Source organism: Protopterus annectens, chromosome 1.part1 (assembly GCF_019279795.1).
Source record: "Protopterus annectens isolate FY-2018-M chromosome 1.part1, PAN1.0, whole genome shotgun sequence".
Taxonomy (NCBI): domain Eukaryota; kingdom Metazoa; phylum Chordata; order Ceratodontiformes; family Protopteridae; genus Protopterus; species Protopterus annectens.
The window spans coordinates 566251020-566274109 of record NC_056726.1 but is presented as its reverse complement, the minus strand read 5'-3'; the positions used below and the strand labels follow the sequence as shown (position 1 = coordinate 566274109).

Genomic DNA, 23090 nt, shown 5'->3' with positions numbered 1-23090 from the left:
CTACTAGCACTGCAGGCATTTCAGGATGTTCTCCTGTCTGGGATAATTACTATTCAGAGAGACAATATGTCAGTGGTCTGGTACATCAACAAACCGGGAGGAACCAAATCTTATCTGCTTTGTGGAGAAGTAATGAGAGTGTGGCAATGGGTGATTTCTTCTGACCTCTTTCTAATAGCAACACACATCCCAGGGAAAACCAGTGCAATTGCAGACAAACTAAGCAGATCCAGTCTAATCTCATGAGTGGTTTCTCAATGTCAAAGTATCAGACAGAATTTTCTGTCGATGAGGTCAGCCATGCTGTGACCTGTTTGTGACTCCTGTCAACAACAGGTAAAGCAGGTACTTTGCCCTGATCTCTGCAACATGGAAGTCAGGGAGAGATGCTCTAGTTCAGAACTGGCCCTTCAATCTTCTTTATGCTTCTCCACCATTACCTCTCATCCCCAAATTTCTACAGAAAGCATTCTGGTTGAGCACAGTTATCCTCATTACCCCCTTCTGGCCTTATCTGTTTTGGTTCCTCTTCCTCTGGCCTCACCTTCTACATCCACCCTGGATACTAGATCCAAGTCCAGACCTCCTGTCTCACCCAACAGAGATGACTGTTCCAGACATAAGAGGCCTCAAATTGACCCCGTGATTTCTCCATTTCCATTGATCACTAGACAGTCCAGGCTGTCCTTGGTCTGTCATATTTTATCTTCTCAAAAAGTAAATGGAAAAGATTTGTATTCATAGGCCCCCTTTGTGCCCCTGTACTGTCTGTGCTTGAAGTTTCAGCTTTAATTTTAAATGAAGGGGCTAGATTTTCTATTATTAAGGTCCAGTTTCAAACTTCCACCTGAGCAAAAATAACTCTACCTTACCTTCCTGTAAATTATGTAAAGCCTTTCTCAAAGGGGCCTTTTTAGTTAGAGTGCCATTAAATGATCTTGTAACTTCTTGGGAATTAACTGTTGTGTTTCAGGCCCTGTCCCAAGCTCCTTGTGAAGCATCAGCCCAGGCAGATCTAAAAGGTTTGTCTTTGGAAAACAATTTTTCTAGTTGCTATCACATCAGCTAGATGAGTATCTGAACTCCAGACTCTATCTTCCAAACCTCTGTACCTGTTTTTCCACAAAGACAGGGTGTCCTTGCAGACCAACCTACCTTTTTTGCCTAAGGTAGTTCAGAAGTCTAAAATTAACCAGGTCATTAACCTCTCAGTTTTCTTTCTAAAATTCTCAAATAAGGTTGAGTACATGCTCCATCTTTAGATGTCCATAGACAACTCCACTTTTATCTGGATAGAAACAAGGATTTTTGTCTCTTTCTCTCCTAACAAATTGGGTAAGCCAGTTTCCAAAGTTACACTGGCCAAATGGTTAACTGATTTCGTCTTCTTTGTCTATGAGAAAAGATGATTATCCTTGCTTAAGCATCTTAGAGCTCATTCCCTGAGTCTATAGTAATCTCTTCAGCATTTTGGTTAAGGAGTTGCATAGATGACATTTGTGCAGCTGCGATTGACTGTTGCTCAGACTTTATTACTCCTTACAAACTGGATTTGGTTTCCAGGAAAAGAGCTACCTTTGGCTCCTCAATACTCTGGAATATCATTCCATGAGGGCTACCCAAGTTTTAAGTAGGTGTTGACTCTGTCCCATCAGTTGAGGAATGAATGAAAAGGACATCAGATAAAATGTTACATATTCACCATAACATTCCATCTGTGTTGTCCATTTTTATTCCTCCTCAACTTCCCACCCACCTGCCCCCATCCATTTGCTTCTAGAAAGACCTAAGAGTTTTCTTGGGAAGATTTGCTCTCTGTTTGAGCTCCAGCTTCCTTTTCTTTTCCTTTCCATCTTCATTAATTTGTTTAAGATATGGTCTGTTTATATCTAGGGAGACAACAAACTTGATCTGAGGTATGTTAGGTTGGAGGGACATTATGGATAAAGGGATGAGCTTGAGAGTTTTGGATCAGAGGATCTAGTTGAAGCCATCAAGCTGGATAAGAGTCTCAGATCCGAACCCATCAGTTGAGGAAGAATGAAAATGGACAGCACAGAAAAAATATTATGGTGAGTACATAGCTTTTTTTATACCCAACTCACTTTGGATAACTCTCTGGGAAAAGGCAGTGCTAGACATGTAATGTAAAACATGTCTAGCACTCTATATTTAGCCCAGAAAGCTCAAATACTAACTATAAGACAATTCTAGGCTTCTGGCAGGGTTTACTTAATGTGTGTGGCATCTAGAACAGGGTGACCCATCTTTAGGCTAGAAAGACAGGAGAGAAGTTTAGAAAAACAATGAAAATTACAGAATCATTCTTGCAGAGATGGCATTTGGGAATGTCAGTTATTCACAGGCCTACCACTATGGCAGCCCCCAAGGTTGCATTTTTTTTTCAAATGTGGATTCATTCTCTAGTATAGTTCCTTATTTAAGAACCCTGTGATCTGTAGCTTTTTGCCATATAGGAAAAGACAATATTCATTCATTTATTTTCCATTACCTGTTCTATCTTTTTCAAGGAGGAAAGCAGACAACAGTGTTTACCTTAATCATCTGAAATTCAGCACCTCCTCATCTTCTGACTGACACAAGGATCAAACAGATTTGTGTTGATGCAATCAGTCAGTAGGTTACACAATTACAATAAAATAATTTATTTTATATACAGTCAATCCCCATTGGTTGTTACAGACCCACAACTGACATGACATAAGCATTTGCATGCACAACTTAGAGAGGACCCTTGTGCTTGATGCCCCTTTCTGACCACTTGTTATCTTCAGTAATATACCACACCAATAGATCCTAAAGATCAAGACGTTTTCAATGGTAGGCTTTGCCTTTAGCTGCTGATATAGCAGGTATACCTGATATGCTGCCTGAAAGGAAGCTGACTTGCTTAGTGTTTCCACAGTGCTGTTTATGAAATGGAGTAAAGCTGTGAACCTCACATTTATCATGAAATAATGAAAACAGTGTCTAGTTAAGACATTGTGCACATTTATTCTCAAAGTAAGAAGAAAGTGGCAGTAATATTATAAAGAATGGGCAAGGCTATTCATAAACCTCATGCATAGTTCCTTAAAGAGTCTCATCTACGGTCCTGGTGGTACACTGATTCATAAAACTAGATGATGCTGCTGTCAGTTTATAACTCTTTTAAGGGACTGTATATGATGTTCCTGAACCAGGTTACTGTCTACGTGTGTTCCCAGATCCCTGACTAGTGGGTCAACTCTTAGGGTTTTTTAATTGATATTGTAGTTTCCTGGGGTGTCTGACTTCCCAAAAGGTACTATAATGCATTTATTGGCACTGAGTTTTAAGCTGTGGCTCTGGCATCAGTCATTTGTTTGTGTTAGACCCTGTTGTAAGATGTTTCCATCTTTGGTGGATTCTGTGACTGCTCTCAGTTTGCAATCATCTGCAAACTTGGTCAGCCAGAGGCATTTGACATTGGCTTTAACTTCTGAGAAGTAGATGCCAAAGAGGAGAGGGCCCAGCACAGAGCTCTTTGGGTTGGCACTGGTAACTGGCCTCTTTGCAGCTGGTCTCAGCAATCCTAACTTCCTGGGTAATCTGTGAGCCAGCTGGCTATCCAGTGCATTACATAAGAGTTTATGACTAACTCTGTAAGTCTGTATTCTATTAAATACCTTATCCAGGTCAAGGTAGGCAGCATTTACTGTTTCACCTTCATCCATTGCCTTGATGACCTTCTCAGAAAAGTCTACCAGGACCAGTAGGCATGACCTTCCTTTGACAAAGACAAACTGGGATGGATCCAGTGTCTGAAGATCTCCTATTTCTTTATTGATCATTTCCATGATAATTCTTTCCATGGCTTTGCATATAAGACTAGTCAGACTAATGGGCCTGTAGTCTCTGGGATTTGTTGAGGGTACAGCCTTATGAAGAGGGATGACAATTGTAGTCCTCCATTCTCATGGCACAAAGCCTGTTTTGAGACTGTAGTTCAGTAGTAACTCCAGTGGCCCTGACAAGTCATATTTTAGACTATTCAAGATGTATCCTGGGATATTATTGGGACACACTGAGGCTGTGTTATTGGCCTTAGCAAGCACAACCAGAATATACTCTCTATTTATAGCTAGAAGGTTTATGTCTGAAGGTAATTCTTCTGAGGTGAATGGAGAGTAAAGTTGGAACTGAATTTGTCAGCCAACAGATTTGCAGTATCAGCTGGCTCTATAGATGTGAACTATTAGCCACCAATTCAGCACACTGCTGTGTGCTCTCTTTGAGGTTTCTGACATAGATGAAGGCCAGTGATTGCCTTTTGCCTAGGATGCTATCTTGACCTGAAAAAGTGATCTTTAATGAACTTAATTAGCCCTCTTAGTTGCCTGTTTAAATTTGATGATAGCTTTTATCTTTATGGGAATTATACTTCCTAATTTAGCCATGATTTTTTCCTTTTGTTGTATTACCTGTTTAATCCAGAATGCCACCAAGGTGCTTTGTTTTTTGGAATTAGTTCTGGGGTTACCTCTGGTACGTACATCAACCTCTGTGCAGTCACATGGCTGTACAGATTTCATGTGAACAATTCTGCATAGGATGCTTTGTTCTCTATGTTTGGAGGGGCATTGAATTTTGGCAAACTATGACTTAATAAAAGGGAATTATTTATGAATATTTTATGCAAGTGTAGTACCGGTAGGTTTGCCTAACTGTTACTGGGATTTTCCAAGCTGATTTTAATATTGGAGACAGCTTTATGGTTGGACTTTACCAGGCAGGATGTGACATTGGGATTGTGGGGGGGGGTTGCAATGTTCTCCCATATTTGTGAGTATGTGGTCCAATATGTTGGAACCTCTAGTAGGCATATGCACTAACTGACCAAGGTTGCTTGTATTTACGCAATCCAGGAATCTCTGTGCCTGTTAAAGCAATCCAGGAATCTCTGTGCCTGCAGATTCAAGACCATGTAAGATGCCCAGGCTGCAGAAGGGTACAAGTGAAATAGCACTTAAATACACAAATAAATCAAGGAAACAGCAGTAGTTTGTTTAAAAAAGTTAAAGAAGTACAATTTATCAATCAAAAGAATTTAGCTTTGCCTGGATTTCAGTAGATGTAAGTAAAACTCTTCTGGAACACAGGCTAGGATGCCAAGTTTTGCTGCAGAAATGTGCATACCGCCTCACAAACATGATGAATGTATACCAGCACTGAAAATACATTAAGTGAAGTGACTACTGATCCCTCTAGACAATAAAATACTGCACTTAGAGCCGTGTTGGGTGTTTCCCAACTCAGATTAGCCAGGCACACGCCTACTACAACTAGATGAATAATCCTAGCCCTGCTAATGTTAAAACATAGTATAAGAGTGTCTAAAGTGCAATGCTATCACAAACAAACTTTAACTTAGTGAACTTCAATGAATAATTCAAGATATCAACAGCAGCAGCAGTGTACTTTAAAACAGCTTATAAAAGTGTGCTTTTCAATAAAAGTACTTAAGTTTGGCTGGATGACACCAGATGCAAGACAACACATCTGAGGCACAGGCAAGGAAGACAAGCATAACTGGGCTCTACAGAAATAAGCCAAGAAACGCTCAACTGTATAAAATGTATACAGACGCCAATACCAAGGTAAAGTAATCTGACTAATAAATATCTCTTCCCTATTCTACAGTGTAATCTCCCTTTTGGGACCCTATTGAAATAGCAGTACAAATAACACTGAATGCTGACATGCTGAAAAATAAATGCAGGAGAAAAGGGAATATTAAGCATCACCATTTTCCTTTAAGCTTCTTTTGATTGTAGAGGCAAGCTCCCCTGCACCCACCCCCAAACACGTGTATGTATATGCATATGTGTGTGTTTTTCTCCCATTTGTTTGTGAATCATGGACTAAAATCTGGACATCCGTTTGCATACCAACTGTGTACTTGGACACCTGTATTTACCGGGTTTTGTAGGTCTATACTACTTAGCATATAGAGGGGCCTGTAGGACATTTGAATTGCATTGGTTTTTGCTGTCTACTAGTCCTACACAATTGCTTAAAATATTCATAAATAATGCCCCAAATAGTGACCCCTGCTTTGAAAATGAACTTTTACATCTAATCTGGTGGTCCCCTGCCATTAACAAACTCTACAACAGAAGGAAAAACAAAATTGCTACAGATGGTAAAGACAACCACAAGGCATTCTTTAGCTATGTCAAGAATCTGCAGAACAATACACAAAGGTGCTCTGAGCTACTGCACAATGGCACCACTTATACTGAACCAACAGATATTGCCAATATCCTGGCCGACAGGTTTAGTGCAAACCTTACTCCCCCTTTACCCCCTAAAGGGCCCATCCCAATACACAAGGAATGCCAAATCCCTAATATCATGGCTGCACAGGTAGAAGCCATACTATCCAAAGCCAAAAATACAGCTTCCATGGGACTTTATAATATACCTGGCTGTGTTCTACACGAATTACAAAGGGAACTGGCACCACACCTGAAGGCCTTGTTCAACCACAGCCTCACCTCAGGCTTTGTTCCCATCGAATGGTGCACCACTACAGTCATCCCTCTCCACAAAGGGGGAGCAATTACCGACCCTGGAAACTAATGCTCCATCAGTCTGATGAGCTTGATCAGTAAGACCATGGAGCGCATCATTATCGACCTCATAAATAGGGATATAGGAAACCTTCAAACCCTGGACCCATCGCAGTCTGCTCAACCCGATAGACTTCTTTGAATCTGTCACCAGAGTGGTTGATGAAGACAAGGTAGTCCATATAGCCTACCTCGATCTAGCCAAGGCCTTCGACACCATCCTCCACTCAGGGATTATTGACAGACTCGCTAACCTAGGCATTAACCCCTACATCATAAGATGGATTGCCAACTGGCTCACGGACAGAGCCCACATGGCAAAAGTAGCGGACTCCAAATTAGACTACCAGGCAGTTACAAGTGGAGTCCCACAGGGATCTGTCCTGGGTCCTTTCCTATTTGGTGAAGTTCAGGCCAATGCTAAGGGACTCTGGTTAACCAAATTCGCAGATGACTGCAAACTGGGAGCTATTATTGGCTCTCAAACTGATGTACACATCCTACAAAAAGGCCTCACAGACACCAATGACTGGTACGAGAACCATGGCCTTAAGCTCAATGCTAAAAAGTACATCATCACCCCCTTTGGGAAAAACACGGTGTCCACAAACTACCACATCGACATTAGCCCTCTCAACTCCCAAGGTGTGATAAGAGATAAAGGGACACAGGTAGATAGAAACCTCTCCTTCGACAACCATGTTGCCACCATAGTAAGAAAGTCCTTCTATGTGGCACATCTCATTACAAAAGGCTTCTCATCCAGGAAGAAAAAAGTCATAATCCCCCTCTACTTATCCCTCATTAGACCCATTACAGAGTACAATGTCCCATTTGGCATGTACCTCACTAGACACCTGCAGCAACTGGAGAGGCCACAAAAATTCCTCACAAAGAGTATCCTAGGACTCAGACATATGCCCTATACAGACAGATTCAAAAAACTCCAACTATACTCAGTCTCATATCCCCTACTTAGAGGCGATCTCTGCTTGGCATACAAAGCCATGTCTAACCCAGTGTTGCTAGACATGCTTTACCTGAAATAGTTTCAATCCCTCTGCACCATACGCTCCAAAGACCTCAACCTCATCACCACAATTAACGGGACGTGCTGGAGGGACAGGTTTCTAACCCAGAGACTTCCCATACTCTGGAATAAACTCCCCATTCATGTCAAGCAGAGCACTTCACTAGCCCTCTTCAAGAAAAGTCTTCACGAGTGGATGGGTAACAGGAAATTCAACCCAGGGATCACTTCAACAGCCTTGCTCGATAGGGACACAAGGAACTAACATCCGGCAACAGGAGGGAATATTCTTGGGCTAGGTTTGTGTTGGCTTCAGGGTCATTAGCCTAGTACTCACCTATGAACCTATGCCCTGTATTTTGTGCTCAGTATGGCTCTAGCCCAGCTTGAACTGTACATCTGTGCCTGTCATTCAAGACAACAGTATTTTATTTTCTTTCAATTTAATTTAGTAGTCTCCTGAGCAGCCCCCTTTGGAGCTGAAGCATCCAGTAACACTCCTTGCTATCTCTGATGCAGTAAAGATGGGAAAGTAGATGTAAGCAGAAAATGGTGCTGGAGAGTGTTGGTCATATGATGCTTATTGCTTTCTTGTGGAAAACAATTTCTGAGGGTATGGCTTATCTGAATTTTATTGTTTTCATGTGAGCATTGTGAAATGAACTGGGGAGATGGCCTGCATTAAAGGTAAGTGACACATCTTTTGATTTAAATAGAAGAAGACATTTTTGATTATGAGTTAAGAAATATGATGAGGAGCTTATCTAGTATTGACTTCTATTTGTCAGTGTGAAGTACTCTATGAATGGTCTCGCTTTAATAAAATTTTTATTAACATCTTTACAGTTTCTTCTGTGTGATATGGGACCCTGGTCCAATAATTTTATAAATGTGTTATGTTAGGTGAAAAATGAAAATAAAAGTTTTTTGCACCAAATAAGTTTTATTAATGGTCTTCTATGTAGTATGGGTGCATTTAATTCTAATATCTTTCTTTTCTGATGTGTATATATATATATATATATATATATATATATATATATATATATATATATATATATATATCTATATATATATATATATATATATATATATATATATATATATATATCTATATATATATATATATATATATATATATATATATATATATATATATATATATATATATATATATATATATATATATATATATATATATATATATTTGCTTATTTATTTGTATTTGTTTACTGGAAAAGTCAGTCTGGACTCAAGGCACCTTTATAGAGGGGACCCTTGGACAAAGCAGCATTAATTTCAGACATTACTTGCAGAAGTTGAGATGATGTCTATATTTTTTGATTATTAGTTTAAATAATAAATATAGGTCAGAGCAGAGTCTTGGAAATAAATCCATCTTGTAAACACTTATTTTATTTGTACTTTTAAAGTAGTCCTGAGTATCTCTGGTGACCAAAATACATACTGGTACTACTACTGTTGATATAATAACAGAAAAAAATCTAGGATTATAACTAAAATTGCCTCCCAACACCCCTCACAATTTGCTGATAAATTAATCTGGCCATGGCATGCCATACTCAGGAATCCTGTTTGACGTTTGTCTTGTGAATGGCAGTTTAAAGGATAATAAGACTTGTGCTTACTCATGTACACAGTGTTTTACTAGCACTTTCTGAATTTACATGTCTTAAGTACACTCAGGGAGGGTATTCAGAAAAGTAGCCATCACCACAGCACAGCAGTACGGAAGTAGAATGAGGTGGCCAGGTGCTTGTGGGTGATGAATAGCAGCAGGAATAGAGCAGCAGTGAAGTAATTCTGTAATGACAGGTAAAAACATCACCATTTTGCTATGCTCAGCAGCTGCACTGTAGGACTACCAAGGAAATGTGGCGATGTAATTTCTCAAGTTTGCAATCTGGCAACTGAGCACTTGAGCTCAGAGGCACGCACAAATATCCCAATGATGTTAGATGTACACTGTGTACAGCCCGTACACATCAGCATTTAAAATTAGTGGAAAGAAGAAGATAGACTAGTCAGAAATGAGATATCATCAAACAGAGGCACACACACAAAGATAAATTGATGGGGAGCTAGGTGGGGGACATGGCAAAAGGGTACTTTTTTGTCGGACAGATGCCTGTTTGCCTATATATGAAGAAAGGAAGAGTGAAATGGTGGTGAGGTGCAATGACTGGAGGAATGAGGGTACAGGGAAGATGGCAGGGGCACCCAAACAAACATATATAGATACAGAGAACAACAAAGGAGACAGCGGGACACAAGGATGGGGCAACAAGGACTGGATACAGAAAAAGGTTGAGCAAATGCTGATAGGGAGGATTAGAAGATAAACAAGGTACAGATGGGAAGCAGAAGGTTAGCAAACACAGTGATAGAGAGATGGGGAGACCATTGGGTTTGCCAGTCCAGCCCAGAGGTGAACCCACCCCAAATCAGTTACCGTAGTGGCTGGAATAAGGTGTAAATGTGGTGTCTGGTAGTCCACTGATGGGGCCTGCCTGGATACACAGCAGTCCAAGATGTGCAAGAAGATGGTCCAGCATACCAATGTGGGTCTCAAGATGCCAATAGTTGTCACTCTATAAGCTGTAGACTATAAACTCTCAATGTATGTTTAGGCCATTTGCTTAACATTACACAGAAAAAATGGGAATTTTGGGAACAATACATGCAGAATGTTGTTTTGGAGGAGAAATAAGGTTTAAGGGAAAGCAGGAATTGAATTAGCTATGTAATGTTCAATTGATAATGACTGTATAGAAGATTGTATGTGATGTATCATGTTTGCAACTGAAAATCTGTCAATAAGGTTTGTTTTCATTTATTTAAATGTATGAATGCCTTTGTTATAAGTCATAATTCAATAAAGATATTTTCTGTTTAATCCAATATTTATTCTGTGGGATTGTACTTTTTGTTCCACAGCAGGAGGCATACCCCAGACAGGTGAGTCCTTGTTCTGTATGTATGTTGACATTAAAAAGATTTTGTGTTAGAAGGTTCTGACTCTATTTATCTTCCTGACTGTTTGTAGACTATTAATCTGGACCTGCACACCAAGATAATGTTAGGTCCCTTTGTTTCGGTTCCCAGTAAAGTATCACAATTGGGATTGCCAAGAATGCATACTAGCCCTACATTTTTCCTGCAGTGCCTGTGGAGGTGTTTGTTTTTGGAAGTTGCTAGGGGTTCTACAGTATGGGTAGAGAGAGAACAACAACTAGGGGAGCCTTAAACTAAAATAATCCAGAGAGGTTAAACAGGCAAAGAACTTTAATAAAAGTTTACAAACCAGTTTAAATGCTTTTACCACCCCTAGTTTAAATGAAAATGATGAATAATACTTTAAATCCTGGTGATATTAGCAAAGAGTAATGTCTGATGCCTTTTAAATTTCTAGTATTTTAGTGTTTATTAGTATACAATATGCAATATACTAATTTTGCAAACTGTTGAGGGTAGCCAATCAGATTAGTCTACTGTTCATGATATCATTGGATTTTCTGTTATTTAAACTTGTTTGTGAATTGGTTTAATTGTCTGATGAAGTTCTTACATGTTAAACCCATTTAACAAACAAAAAAAGCAACGGAGATCTTGCTTTCGTTTGCTTTTTTTTTTTTTTGTTCAGATAGTTAAACAGTGTTTACTAATGGAAAAGTCGGCCCGACGGACCTTTTCCATTAGTATAACTCGTCATGGTATAATACATTAGTTAACAATCAAAGGCATTAACTGCTTTATTAAAGTCAGCCGGCTTATTATTTTAGTTTAATACTTTTTGTTTTCTAACATGGAGGCAGTTTTAATTTTTTGGTATGCTCACTTAGGTGAGCTTGCTTTTCGTTTTGCAAATGATTTAATTCTCCTCTTTTATAAACCTCCATCTCATTGGCATAGGGTGCACTGCAGTACTGACAATGAATTTCTGGCTATAGAGTCATCACAAGCAAAATCAGCCATCCCATTAGGCTAATCTGATCTGCCAGTTTCATTCCTGAATAGTATAATTTTATTTTGGATCCTCCTAATTTTAACTACTTGGGTATCCTGCTAGCTTCAACTCATGAAACCTGAGAAGGAATATGACCTGAACGCAATTTCTCCACACCCTACCTTCTACAGACCTTGCTCCTTGACATCATTGGAATTTGCCCATGTGACTTTACATTCTACAGATGAAGAATGTGATTTTATACCCTCAGCTCATTTTCAGTCCTCAGACTCTTTTAACCTACCCCTGAAATCTCTCCTAAGAAGGGACAGAGGGAGTTATCATTTATGTGGTTCTCTTGAATGCACAGGCATGTCCATCTCCCTCACTACTGTGCTAGTGAGAAAGGAAGTCTTTGGGTTCCAAGTCTGATTACTTGCTACTAGACCTGCAGCAGCTGGATTATTTAAGAGTAATTACAGACTTTTGCTGAGTCATCTTAGCTATTTCTTCAAGATCATTCAGTTTTATCAGATCTGATGTGCCTACCTGTTGCAGGTCAACCTGCACCACTGAGAACCTTTTCCCTTTACTGTCAAGGGAAGTTGAAAAATAAAACCATTCCCAAGATGTCATTACCCTTTTCACAATTACTTTTTCTAATTCTAATTGTGCAGGTCCTGAAAGGTGTTTGGGTGTGGTCCTTTATGCTACTTCCTTCATCTGGACTTGCAGGCTCTCTGGCCTCACTGGACTTCTTTCCTGCAATAGTAGAGCTATAGTTACAAATTTTCAGTAATGAGCTTAGTTTGTTTAATGATCTGAACTATGCCTATGGCATCAAAAGCATCCACCTTTTTGAGTTAGCACCAGCTTCAACATTTCTGAATGTGTAAGGTCATGGATTTGTAAGTCCTCTGAGATGTACTTTAACCAATACTACCCAAAATCTATAATATTTTTACTGGCAACATCAAGTATTACATATGCACTTCCAGGTTACTTGATCTGAAATATGACATAGTTGTTATATTCTGGGATGGAATTATTGATGTTTTTTTCTGACAGACATGGGTAATATGCACCAAAACAGTGATTCATGAAAGTCCCTTTAGTATTTGTGTGGCAACTAGATGGCATATTTTTACATGGACATGCCTCCACTGTATGTTCCTCATCCCATTGGGGCCAGATTGTATCCATTTAAGTGTACATCCTGCTGGAGTTTCCATGATGCTTATGTAAGTACTTGGTCTGTGTGCTCAAAGTTTACAGAGTCTGTTTGGCTATTTTTTTTTCAAGATCACTCTATCTTATCTTATCTGATGGGCCTACCTACTGCATTCCTTTTGAGGTCAGTTATAATCTGATTATAAACAAATGCTGAGACAAGTCATCCAATCTTCTAAGTTCCTAGATCAAAATCAACATAAGTCTGATTCTTTACTTTAATTATAGCCATGGCTGCTGGAGATCTGCAATTCAACCTAGTCACCAACAATGTGATATGTCATAGAGAAATAAGAGTCACATATAGAAGGAGTTTAGAATGTAAGATGACCACAGATGGAGTGTTCTGTATAGATATCCAAGATCTTTTAATGAAATTATATATTTCCCCCAATGACTGAGGGATTGTAGGACTGTTTCAACACTCTTCTCTTATAAATCAGATCCTTTTTAGCAATATGCATAGAGTTTTCTATACCTACAATCAACTGCATTATTAGCTAAGTACAAACTTGCAGTGTTAAAGATTGTACTGAATTTTATTTTTCTATTTAATTGTTTCATTGAATATTGTAGTCTGTGTCTCTCTGCAGTTATTTATTTTTCTATTTATTTGTTCCATAGAATACTGTGGTCTATCTCTCTGCAATAAGTGGATGTTATTGTGTTTCATTTCATTGATATTCAGTGTAAAACTCTTAGCCTAGAGTGTTTCTCTGTATTTATAAGTGTTAGTCACATATCTTTGAATTTTATTACTGCTCAATATCTGAGTTGTTTGGTTTTCTGCTTTATACCACATTCAACTGCATTACTAGCTGAGTTAAGTACAAACTTGCAGTGTTAAAGATAGTACTGCATTTTATTTTTTTGTCTATTTAAATATTTAATTGAATATTGTGGTCTTTGTTTATCTGCGGTTATTTATTTCTCTCTCACTCTCACTCTGCAGTAAGTGGGGGTTATTGTGTTTTACTTCATTGATATTCAGTGCTAAACTCTTAGCCTAGAAGGTTTCTCTGTATTTATAAGTGTTAGTCACATATGTTGGAATTTATTTCTGCTCAATATCTGAGTTGTTTGGCTTCTGCTATATACCTACAATCAACTGCATTACTAGCTGAGTTAAGTACAAACTTGCAGTGTTAAAGATTGTATTGCATTTTATTTTTCTATTTACTTGTTTCATTGAATATTGTGGTCTGTGTGTCTCTGCAGCTATTCATTTTTTTTCTATTTATTTTATTCCATAGAATACTGTGGTCTCTCTCTCTCTCTCTCTCTGTCTCTGTGCAGTAAGTGGGAGTTATTGTGTTTCACTTCATTGATATGCAGTGTTAAACTCTTAGCCTAGAGGGTTTCTCTGTATTTATAAGTGTTAGTCACATATCTTTGAATTTATTACTGCTCAGTATCTGAGTTGCTTGGCTTTTTGCTAAATACCTACAATCAGCTGCATTACTAGCTGAGTTAAGTACAAACTTCCAGTGTTAAAGATTATACTGCATTTTATTTTACTATTTGTTTCTTTGAATATTGTGGTTTGTGTCTCTCTGCAGTTTTTTTATTTTTATGTTTATTTCTTTCATAGAATACTGTGGTCTCTCTCTCTCTCTCTTTCCCTCTGCAGTACGTGGGGGTTATTGTGCTTCACTTCATTGATATTCAGTGTTAAACTCTTAGCCTAGAGGGTTTCTCTGTATTTATAAGTGTTAGTCACATATCTTTGAATTTATTACTGCTCAATATTGGAGTTGTTTGGCCTTTTGCTATGTATCTACAATAACTGTATTACTATCTGAGTTAAGTACAAACTTGCAGTGCTAAAGATTGTACTGCATTTTATTTTTCTATTTGTTTCTTTGAATATTGTGGTCTGTGTCTCTTTGCAGTTATTTATTTTTCTGTTTATTTGTTTCATAGAATACTGTGGTCTCTCTCCCTCTGCAGTAAGTGGGGGTTATTGTGTTTCACTTCATTGATATTCAGTGTTAAACCCTTAGCCTAGAGGGTTTCTCTGTATTTATAAGTGTTAGTCACATATCTTTGAATGTGTTACTGCCAATATCTGAGTTGTTTGGCTGTCTGCTATATACCTACAATCAACTGCATTACTAGCCGAGTTAAGTACAAACTTGCAGTGATAAAAATTGTACTGCATTTTATTTTTCTGTCTTTTTAATTGTTTAATTGAATATTGTGGTCTGTGTCTCTCTGCAGTTATTTATTTTTCTGTTTATTTGTTTCATAGAATACTGTGGTCTCTCTCTCTCTCTCTCTCTGCAGTTAGTTTCCCCTCCCTCCCTGTTCTTGTTTTGGTATTGATCTTTGTGGCTTTGGAATTGCCCGCCCCTCCTGTAAATTTGTGTTTGAACACTCCTCCTGGGTCTATCTCATTTGCTCACTCAACCGAGTACAGTGCAATCATATTTTGACTTCAGACACTCCTACCAGTCCCATCTGTTCAGCTGTATCCTAGTCTAGTGTCACTAGTTCATTCTACCTAATACAGAGAAAACATTTGAGAAGGGCAAGCCACCTAGGTCCTTAACCTTGAATTATCTTCTTTGCCTACTTTTTCCCTTTACACTTACAAAAAAAAATTATAAGCTTGTTTCCTGCCTTGCCTGTAACTAGTCTAATCCAGATACAAATTTGCTGTACCCAGGACTGTTTATAAGCTTCTGAGCCCCCCAAACCTTTCTGTGTTGGAGGGAAGCCTTTTAGCTTATCAGTGGGAGTGGTAAGCACTAGGTAGCCTATCTACTACAAGAGTGGTTTCTGGCCCAGAAATTGTAGTTTATTAGCCATTTGGGCAGTTTGTACATCTCTTTCAACTTTGTTTAAAAGCCCGCATTTGCACTTGTTTACCACTTTCCTGTAACTAGTTTAGTTCAGATACAGAATTGCTATATCCAGGAATGTTTGTAAGCTTCTGAGCCACCCCAAGCCTTTTTGTGTTGGAGGGAAGCCTTCTAGCTTATCAGTGAGAGAGGTAAGCACTAGGTAGCCTATCTACCACAAGAGTGGTTTCTGTCCTGGAAATTGTAATTTATTGGCCATTTGGGCAGTTTTTCGATCTCTTTCTATGTTCTGGTTTACAAGCCCAGGTTTGCATTTGTTTCCCCACCTTTCCTGTAACTAGTCTAGTCTAGATACAGATTTGCTGTATCCAGGACTGTTTGTAAGCTTCTGAGTGGTGCCAAAGTCTGCTCTTCAACTTTTCGCTTAGATCTGCTAGTTCTCTCCTCTACTACACTTTTACTAGATTATTAGTCTAGCACTTTACCAGACTTCTTGTAGCAATTATTGTAGCACACAAAAGTGCTACCAGCACTAAACGTTCTGCAAGAAAACAGCTCCATTACTTATTATTAATGCCCACCCCTCCAGACATGTCTAAAGTTCAGTTCCCTGTGCTTTTTCCTATTAACCTGGTGAACTTGGGCATCCTGTGGCAGTGTAGCAACTGCCTCATGTACACAGACAGCTCTCTCCTCTTACCTCCCAACACTCAGACTTGCGAGAGATGCACTTATACATCAAAACTGACATCCAAATTGGAAGCCACACACTCTCCAGCCAAGACCGGAATAGCTTGTCAAGAGGAGAAGGTCAACACTTGCACTACACCACATGGAACACATAGCCCTCCAGAACATACACAAGCACTGCCTTCACATAAAAACATAAACCACACACCCACCTTTTTGAAGGCTCTCAATAAAAATCTATCCAAACAGCAGAGAACTCCAAGGCAGAAACGCACTCAACCACCAGAGCACAACACTTATCATGAGACAAATAACTCTCCTAAACATTGTGCAGCTCCACCAAAGCCTCTAAGGCAAAACAGCATGCCCAACATGCTAGTCATAAGTGAATCGATAGTAAGGCACACTGATGTCCCACTCACTAGGTTAAATAAGGAGAACATAGCAGTCAGCTGCCTGTCAGGTGCCAGGATCTGCCACATAACACATGCACTCATGTCCCTCAACAACAGGCATAAATATGACTCTCATTGTACAAGTGGGTGTGACTGACCTGAGATGTACCTCCCTGGATTTCATGAAAAGAGACATGGAGGAGCTCTCAAATCTTGCAGCCCAGGTGGGTATGACCCTAGCCCTGAGCAGCATGCTACCATCACCCACAATGGTACCACAGTACAAACAGAAAATGATTGATTTCAACAAATGGTTAAGTTTCTGGTGTCATTCTAAGGGGATCCATTATCTGCCTGGGATGACATGATTGACAGACCTCGATGCTTTGTCAGAGATGGCCTGCATCTGTCATCCCTGGGCTTCCAGATACTAGCTAAGGCTCTTGCCACCCCTACAGTGCCTTTTTTAGGCGGTGTTCAAAAGACCAAACTACCACCATAACAGCTACAAACAAATGCAATCTGAGGGTCATGCTGCTCAATGCTAGAAGTCTAAATTTCAAAATGCACTCACGTGAAGCACTCCTTAAAATGGAGAACATTGACATTTGTGCTGTGACAGAGACCTGGTTCAAGGCAACAGAAAGCACCCCTGCACTACCAGGCTATAACTCATTCCAAACCTTTTGGCCCCAGAACTTGGACCGAAGCTCCAAAGGCAGTGGTGTTTCCATATCCATAAAGGATGCACACACCTCCAGACTGGTAGCCCAACATATTGCATCAGAGATACTTCCGGTGCAGCTAACATTGGTAAGACAGCTATTCAGGTCGTAGCCTGCTATAGGTCCCCAACCATGTCCTAAGACTCACACTCCACGTTCCTAAGCACCCTGCAGAATATTTGGGTCCAACCTAACACTCTCATACTGGGTGACTTCAACTACCCTCCATTAACTGGGAAAACTACTCATGTGCCAAAATACTTGCCCAACATTTCTTGGACTTCATTAATTCCAGTGCCCTGGACCAGCTCATTCTTACCCCCATTAGAGGTAGCAACATCTTTGACCTGGTCATTACTAACATGGGTGACCGTTGCTCTACACCAATAGTCAACTCCTCCCTGGTTAGATCGACCACAAAGTAATCGCCTTGATAATTGACATCCCTCCCACCCCGCAAAGGTAACCACCATGAAAAACTTCTCCAAACCTAACTTTGGGCTCCTAAAAGCAGAGGTGGCTAACTTCATGGCACCCATGCAAATGGAGAGTAGTTGCATGACTGTCGAATCATACACCAATGCACTGTACAAACATGTACACAAATGTATGAATCTCGCCATACCCAATAGAAGCAAGACCCTCTCCTGCTAAAATAGGAAGCCAATCTGATAGTCCCCTGCCATAAACAAACTCTACAAAAGAAGGAGGAAACTGAAGCAGAATAAGGTGAAGTCCCAAGACTGGAAAAACTCCCTTATCAGCCTCAACAAAAAGGTGAGATCCCTCATCAAATCCTCTTAAGCTAGCTATGAAAACAGAATTGCAGCAGATAGAAAAGACAACCACAAGGCCTTCTATAGTTATGTAAAGAATCTCCATGGCGATACCCAGATTTGCTCTGAGCTACCTCACAATGGTACCTGCTATACCGAGCCAACAGATATTGCCAATATACTGGATGACAGATTCAGTGCCAAATTTACCCCCCTCTCCCCTCCCAAAGGACCTATCACATTAACAGTAAATTGCCAGGCACCCAGCATTACTGCTGCACAGGTTAAAACAGCACTGTCCAAGGCCAAGAATACAGCTTTTATGGGACCTGACAATATCTCTGGCTGTGTTCTACATGAACTACAGAGTGAACTGGCACCTCACCTGTGTGCCCTGTTCAATCACAGCCTCACCTCAGGATTTGTCTCTACCGGATGGTGCACTGCTACAGTCATCCCTCTCCACAAAGAAGGAGCAGCTACAGACCCTGGGATCTATCGCCCCATTAGCCTAACAAGTCTGATATGCAAAGATATGGAATGCATCATCATGGACCTAATAAACAAGGATATAGGGAATCTCCAAACTCTGGATCCCACACAGTTTGGTTTTGTGAAGGGTAGATCATGCCTGCTCAACTTGGTCGACTTCTTTGAGTCAGTAACCAGAGCTGTGGATGAAGGCAAGGTGGTTCACACAGCCTACCTTGATCTGGCCAAGGCCTTTGATACCATTCTCCACTCAGGAATCATAGAAAAACTCAGTAAGCTAGGCATCAACCCCTATATCACTAGGTGGGTTGCAAACTGGCTCACAGATGGAACCCACAGTGTGAAAGTGACTGACTCCAAGTCAGACTGCCGACCAGTCACAAGTGGAGTCCCACAGGGTTCATTCCTGGGTCATCTCCTGTTTGGTATATACTCCTCAGAAGTCCAGGCCAACACGAAGGGACTCTGGCTAATAAAGTTCACAGACGATTGCAAGTTGGGAGCTATTATTAACTGCCCAAGTGATGTTGACATCCTACAGAAATGCCTCACTGAGACCAACAACTGGTGTCAGAACCATGGCCTTAAGCTCAATGCCAAAACATGTGTCATCGTCCCCTTTGGGTAAAACCCAGTTCCAATGAATTACCACATCGATGGTAGTCCTCTGAACACAGAAGGCATTTTATGAGGTCTGGGAACACAGGTTGACTGCAACCTCTCTTTTGACCACCACATTGCCACTGTGGTCAGAAAGTCCTTCTTTGTGGCACATCTTATTACTAAGGGTTTTGCATCCAGGAAGAAAGAGGTCATTGTCTCCCTCTACTCTTCCCTCATTAGGCCAGTCATCGAGTACAATGCCCCATTTGGCATGTACCTCACTAGACACCTGCAACAACTGGAGAGGCCACAAAAGTACCTTACAAAGAGGAATCTAGGCTCATCCTCATTACCGGAATCAACAGAACGTGCTGGAGGGACAGGTTCATAACCCAGAGATTGCCCATGCTATGGAATAGACTTCCCATACATGTTAAACAGAGCACCTCACTGGCCCTGTTCAAGAGAAATCTTGATGAGTGGATGGCACTTGTCCTACATGGACAAACTCCAAAAAACCTCCCAACTATTCTCGGTCTCATATCGCCTACTTAGAGGTGCTCTCTGCTTGACTTACAAAGCCATGTCTGATCCAGCTCTGTTAGAAATGCTACATCTAAAGAAATCCCAATCCCACTGCACCACATGCTCCAGAGACCTCATCCTCATTACCAGAATCAATAGAACGTGCTGGAGGGACAGGTTCATAACCCAGAGACTGCCCATTCTATGGAATAGACTTCCCATACATGTCAAACAGAGCACCTCACTGGCCCTCTTCAAGAGAAATCTTGATGAGTGGATGGGAAATAGAAAATTCACCCGGGGATCACTGCAGTGGCTCTACTTGATAGAAGCACTGGGAACTAAGGTCAGGTGGCACGATGCCAGGGTAATCCTATGGGCTAGGCTTGTAAAGGCTCCAGGGCCATTAGCCTAGTACACACCTATGAACCTATGTTATTTACACAAAGATAATAAAGATTGCTTTACATTTCTCCCTTTTATCCCTTGATCTGATCTCACCTTTATTACTATATCTTTGTGGTCAAGTTGTTTGTAAGATTTAGTTCTAGTTAAAGATCTTACGCTTAGCTAAGGTTATGTTTTATTTATCATTTTATTATAAAGTCTAACTGGCCATATTCAAATCTTTGATTATGTAATTGATCATGGTATTACACATTGCAAGCAAATTAAGCATTTCTAGTTTTTTTTCTTAGAGTCACATTCTTGACTGTGAAAATCAGGAGTCACTTCCAACTTTGTGATTATTAGAGACTTACCTACTAATGTAGCCTGTTTCTCCTTTTTTCACTTCCATTTTAGAGTATGAAAGTTGTTTTAACATATTTTGATTTATACTGGAAGTTTTGCCAGTATTATCATCATTCTGTTTATTTAGTCTTATCATATAAAGTAATCTACAGAAAAAAAAACAAGACATCATTTCCTGTTAAATGTTAAAACAGTTACTATCTGGGTTTCTGGGTGTGTTTGGCACCCTGTATCATTTTAATTGGGTTATCCTTTGCCCTTTCCCCTGCATTTTGTAGTCCTTATTTCTGTGCACATTGATAAAGATTTTAATATGCAAATTCAGTGTAGATACTATTTTTTTTTCAGAAAGAGACAAAACCAGCATTGTCTATAGGATTTGTAACAGGCAGCTGTTCTGTCTGTTGACAATCAGTTCACTGATACCATAGTCAACAATACCTGCACATCAACAGTTACATTTATCTGTATGTCTAGGGGGATGATCCAACATGCATAGGCAGCTGCATGCAGAAATGTTAACTTTTTTTGACTTGGTTTGACCTTGAAGTGGATATTTAAGCTGGAGATTGCTGTGGGGCGGGACTTCCAGTCCTGGGGGCATAGGAAGCTCATCCTTGTACAGGAAATGTCTTTGTATTTTTTTTTTGTTTCTTTGTTTTGTCTTGCATGAATTTAAAGTACAGTCCTTAACTGAGAGTCATAATTTTCTTCTTGAGATGCTTAAAGCGTACTTGTCTTGAACATCTGTTTCAGTGCGCTTTTAATATGTATTACTTTCTTATCTTCTGTCAGTGGTGCATGCAGAACTTACCACATCTTTAAGTATCTTTGGACGGCTTGCTCTTATTGTTCTTACAGCTTGCAGGACATCTACAGCATCTTCATTTTGAATTTGCTTGCACAGAATACTAGCAGCACAAAATAAGCCACTCCGACTAGCACCATCCCTAGAACGGACAACACAGTTTCATAGAAAATTATTATTAACTTTTATCAGCAGATTCACAGAAGAAATGCTGGCAAGAGAAGGTCAAGAAAAATGCCCATCAGTAATGTCAGGTCATTGATCCACGAAGGTATACATTTCAACCATGCATTTTAAATTCAGTATTTAAGGTTTGCATATACTGTATATATCTATACACACACAGAGACACGTATGTATGTATGTATTTATTTATTTATTTATTTATTTATTTATTCTTATGCTGGATGACACATTTGACAACTGTTGTGTACAGCTGACTCTGCATTTATACAGTGTTAGTATAAATTTTATCCTAAGAGAGAAAAACAGTCAGTTGAATTGGTAAAGGTGTGGCAGGACAGAAGACAGGGCTCATACAACTGCATATTAGTCTGGTTAAAACAAATGTAACTCAGGTGTAAACAAACATTTGCAGATTTGCAGAGGAAAGTAACAAAGCTTAGACAAGCTGAAGGTGTTAGAAAAGGAGACACAGAATTAGTGAAATGAACTGAAATTCAGTTTGGAGCATGTATGTAGATCACAGCTGAGAAAAAAAAATCAGTCTGTGAGGTATGCATTGTCTGAAGTAGATCCTCAAATGAAAAGCTACTACATATCCCTGAGAAATGCAACAAAATAGCAAACATATTTCTTCATTAAACAGGAATTAACTTCCACCTTTATTAAATCACTCTGGTGACACAGAGGGATAAAGCACTGATTATGCTCCAGCTGACTGGGTCCAGTTAATGGCTTAGAGGACTGACAGAGCAGAAGGAATGGGTGTACCCATCCAAGGAAGGAGGGCACTCACTGATACTCTCCCTAAGGGAAGGCGTGCTCCAAAGAGGGGAGTTGCCCTCAGACATAATCACGGAGCATGGATGCAGGAAAATGGAGCAGGTAAGTCATAAAACAAATCCCTCCTGGATGGAAGCAGAGATGAGCTTGACCCCCTCCAGGACACCCTAAAGGATCCATGAATGGCCCCAGCAAAAATGGAGTGAGTCGGGGGGGGGGGGCTGGAGAGTAGCTGGTAGTCCCATCATGGATACTAGGTCTGTAAAAAATTAGGTCTAAAAAAAAAAAATAAATTAAAAAGACACTTCCACTGTTATAGATATGTAGAATATATATTTCAACTGAAAATACAACGACCGGGCTTCTGACAGAATTTTTGGTGATGCTCTACAACTGAATCACTAATTGGTCACTATAAGTATGTATGTCCAGCTCTATTAAACTTTTCTATTATAAAGATAGCCCTTAAACGTTAGGAAGCTTGCTGCAGAGTAGCCTCAGTACACCTTTGGTCGCTCCCTTTCTCAGTAGGTATAAGTCTTCCCTACTTAACCACTGTGTTTCTCCTTATACTTGGTAAGTACATGCAATCCTCATTTATTTTTGTTGCCATGCTTTTCCCTTATTGCTTAGTCTGCTAGCATCTCTCCCTACCCTTTCTGTGCTGCTAGGCATCTCTCCATAGTATATAGCCATATATTTTGTAGCCCAC

The 23090-nt window shown here is 39.8% G+C and overlaps 1 protein-coding gene across 1 annotated transcript in view; it reads right to left on the bottom strand.

Annotated features, from left to right (window-relative positions):
• Positions 1-23090, bottom strand: part of LOC122806400 (receptor-type tyrosine-protein phosphatase mu-like) — a 1009373-nt gene that overhangs the window by 29517 nt on the left and 956766 nt on the right. The window contains exon 19 of the mRNA XM_044076787.1: positions 21419-21554. Coding sequence (XP_043932722.1) covers positions 21419-21554 — 136 coding nt within the window. The remainder of the gene's footprint in view (positions 1-21418; positions 21555-23090) is intronic.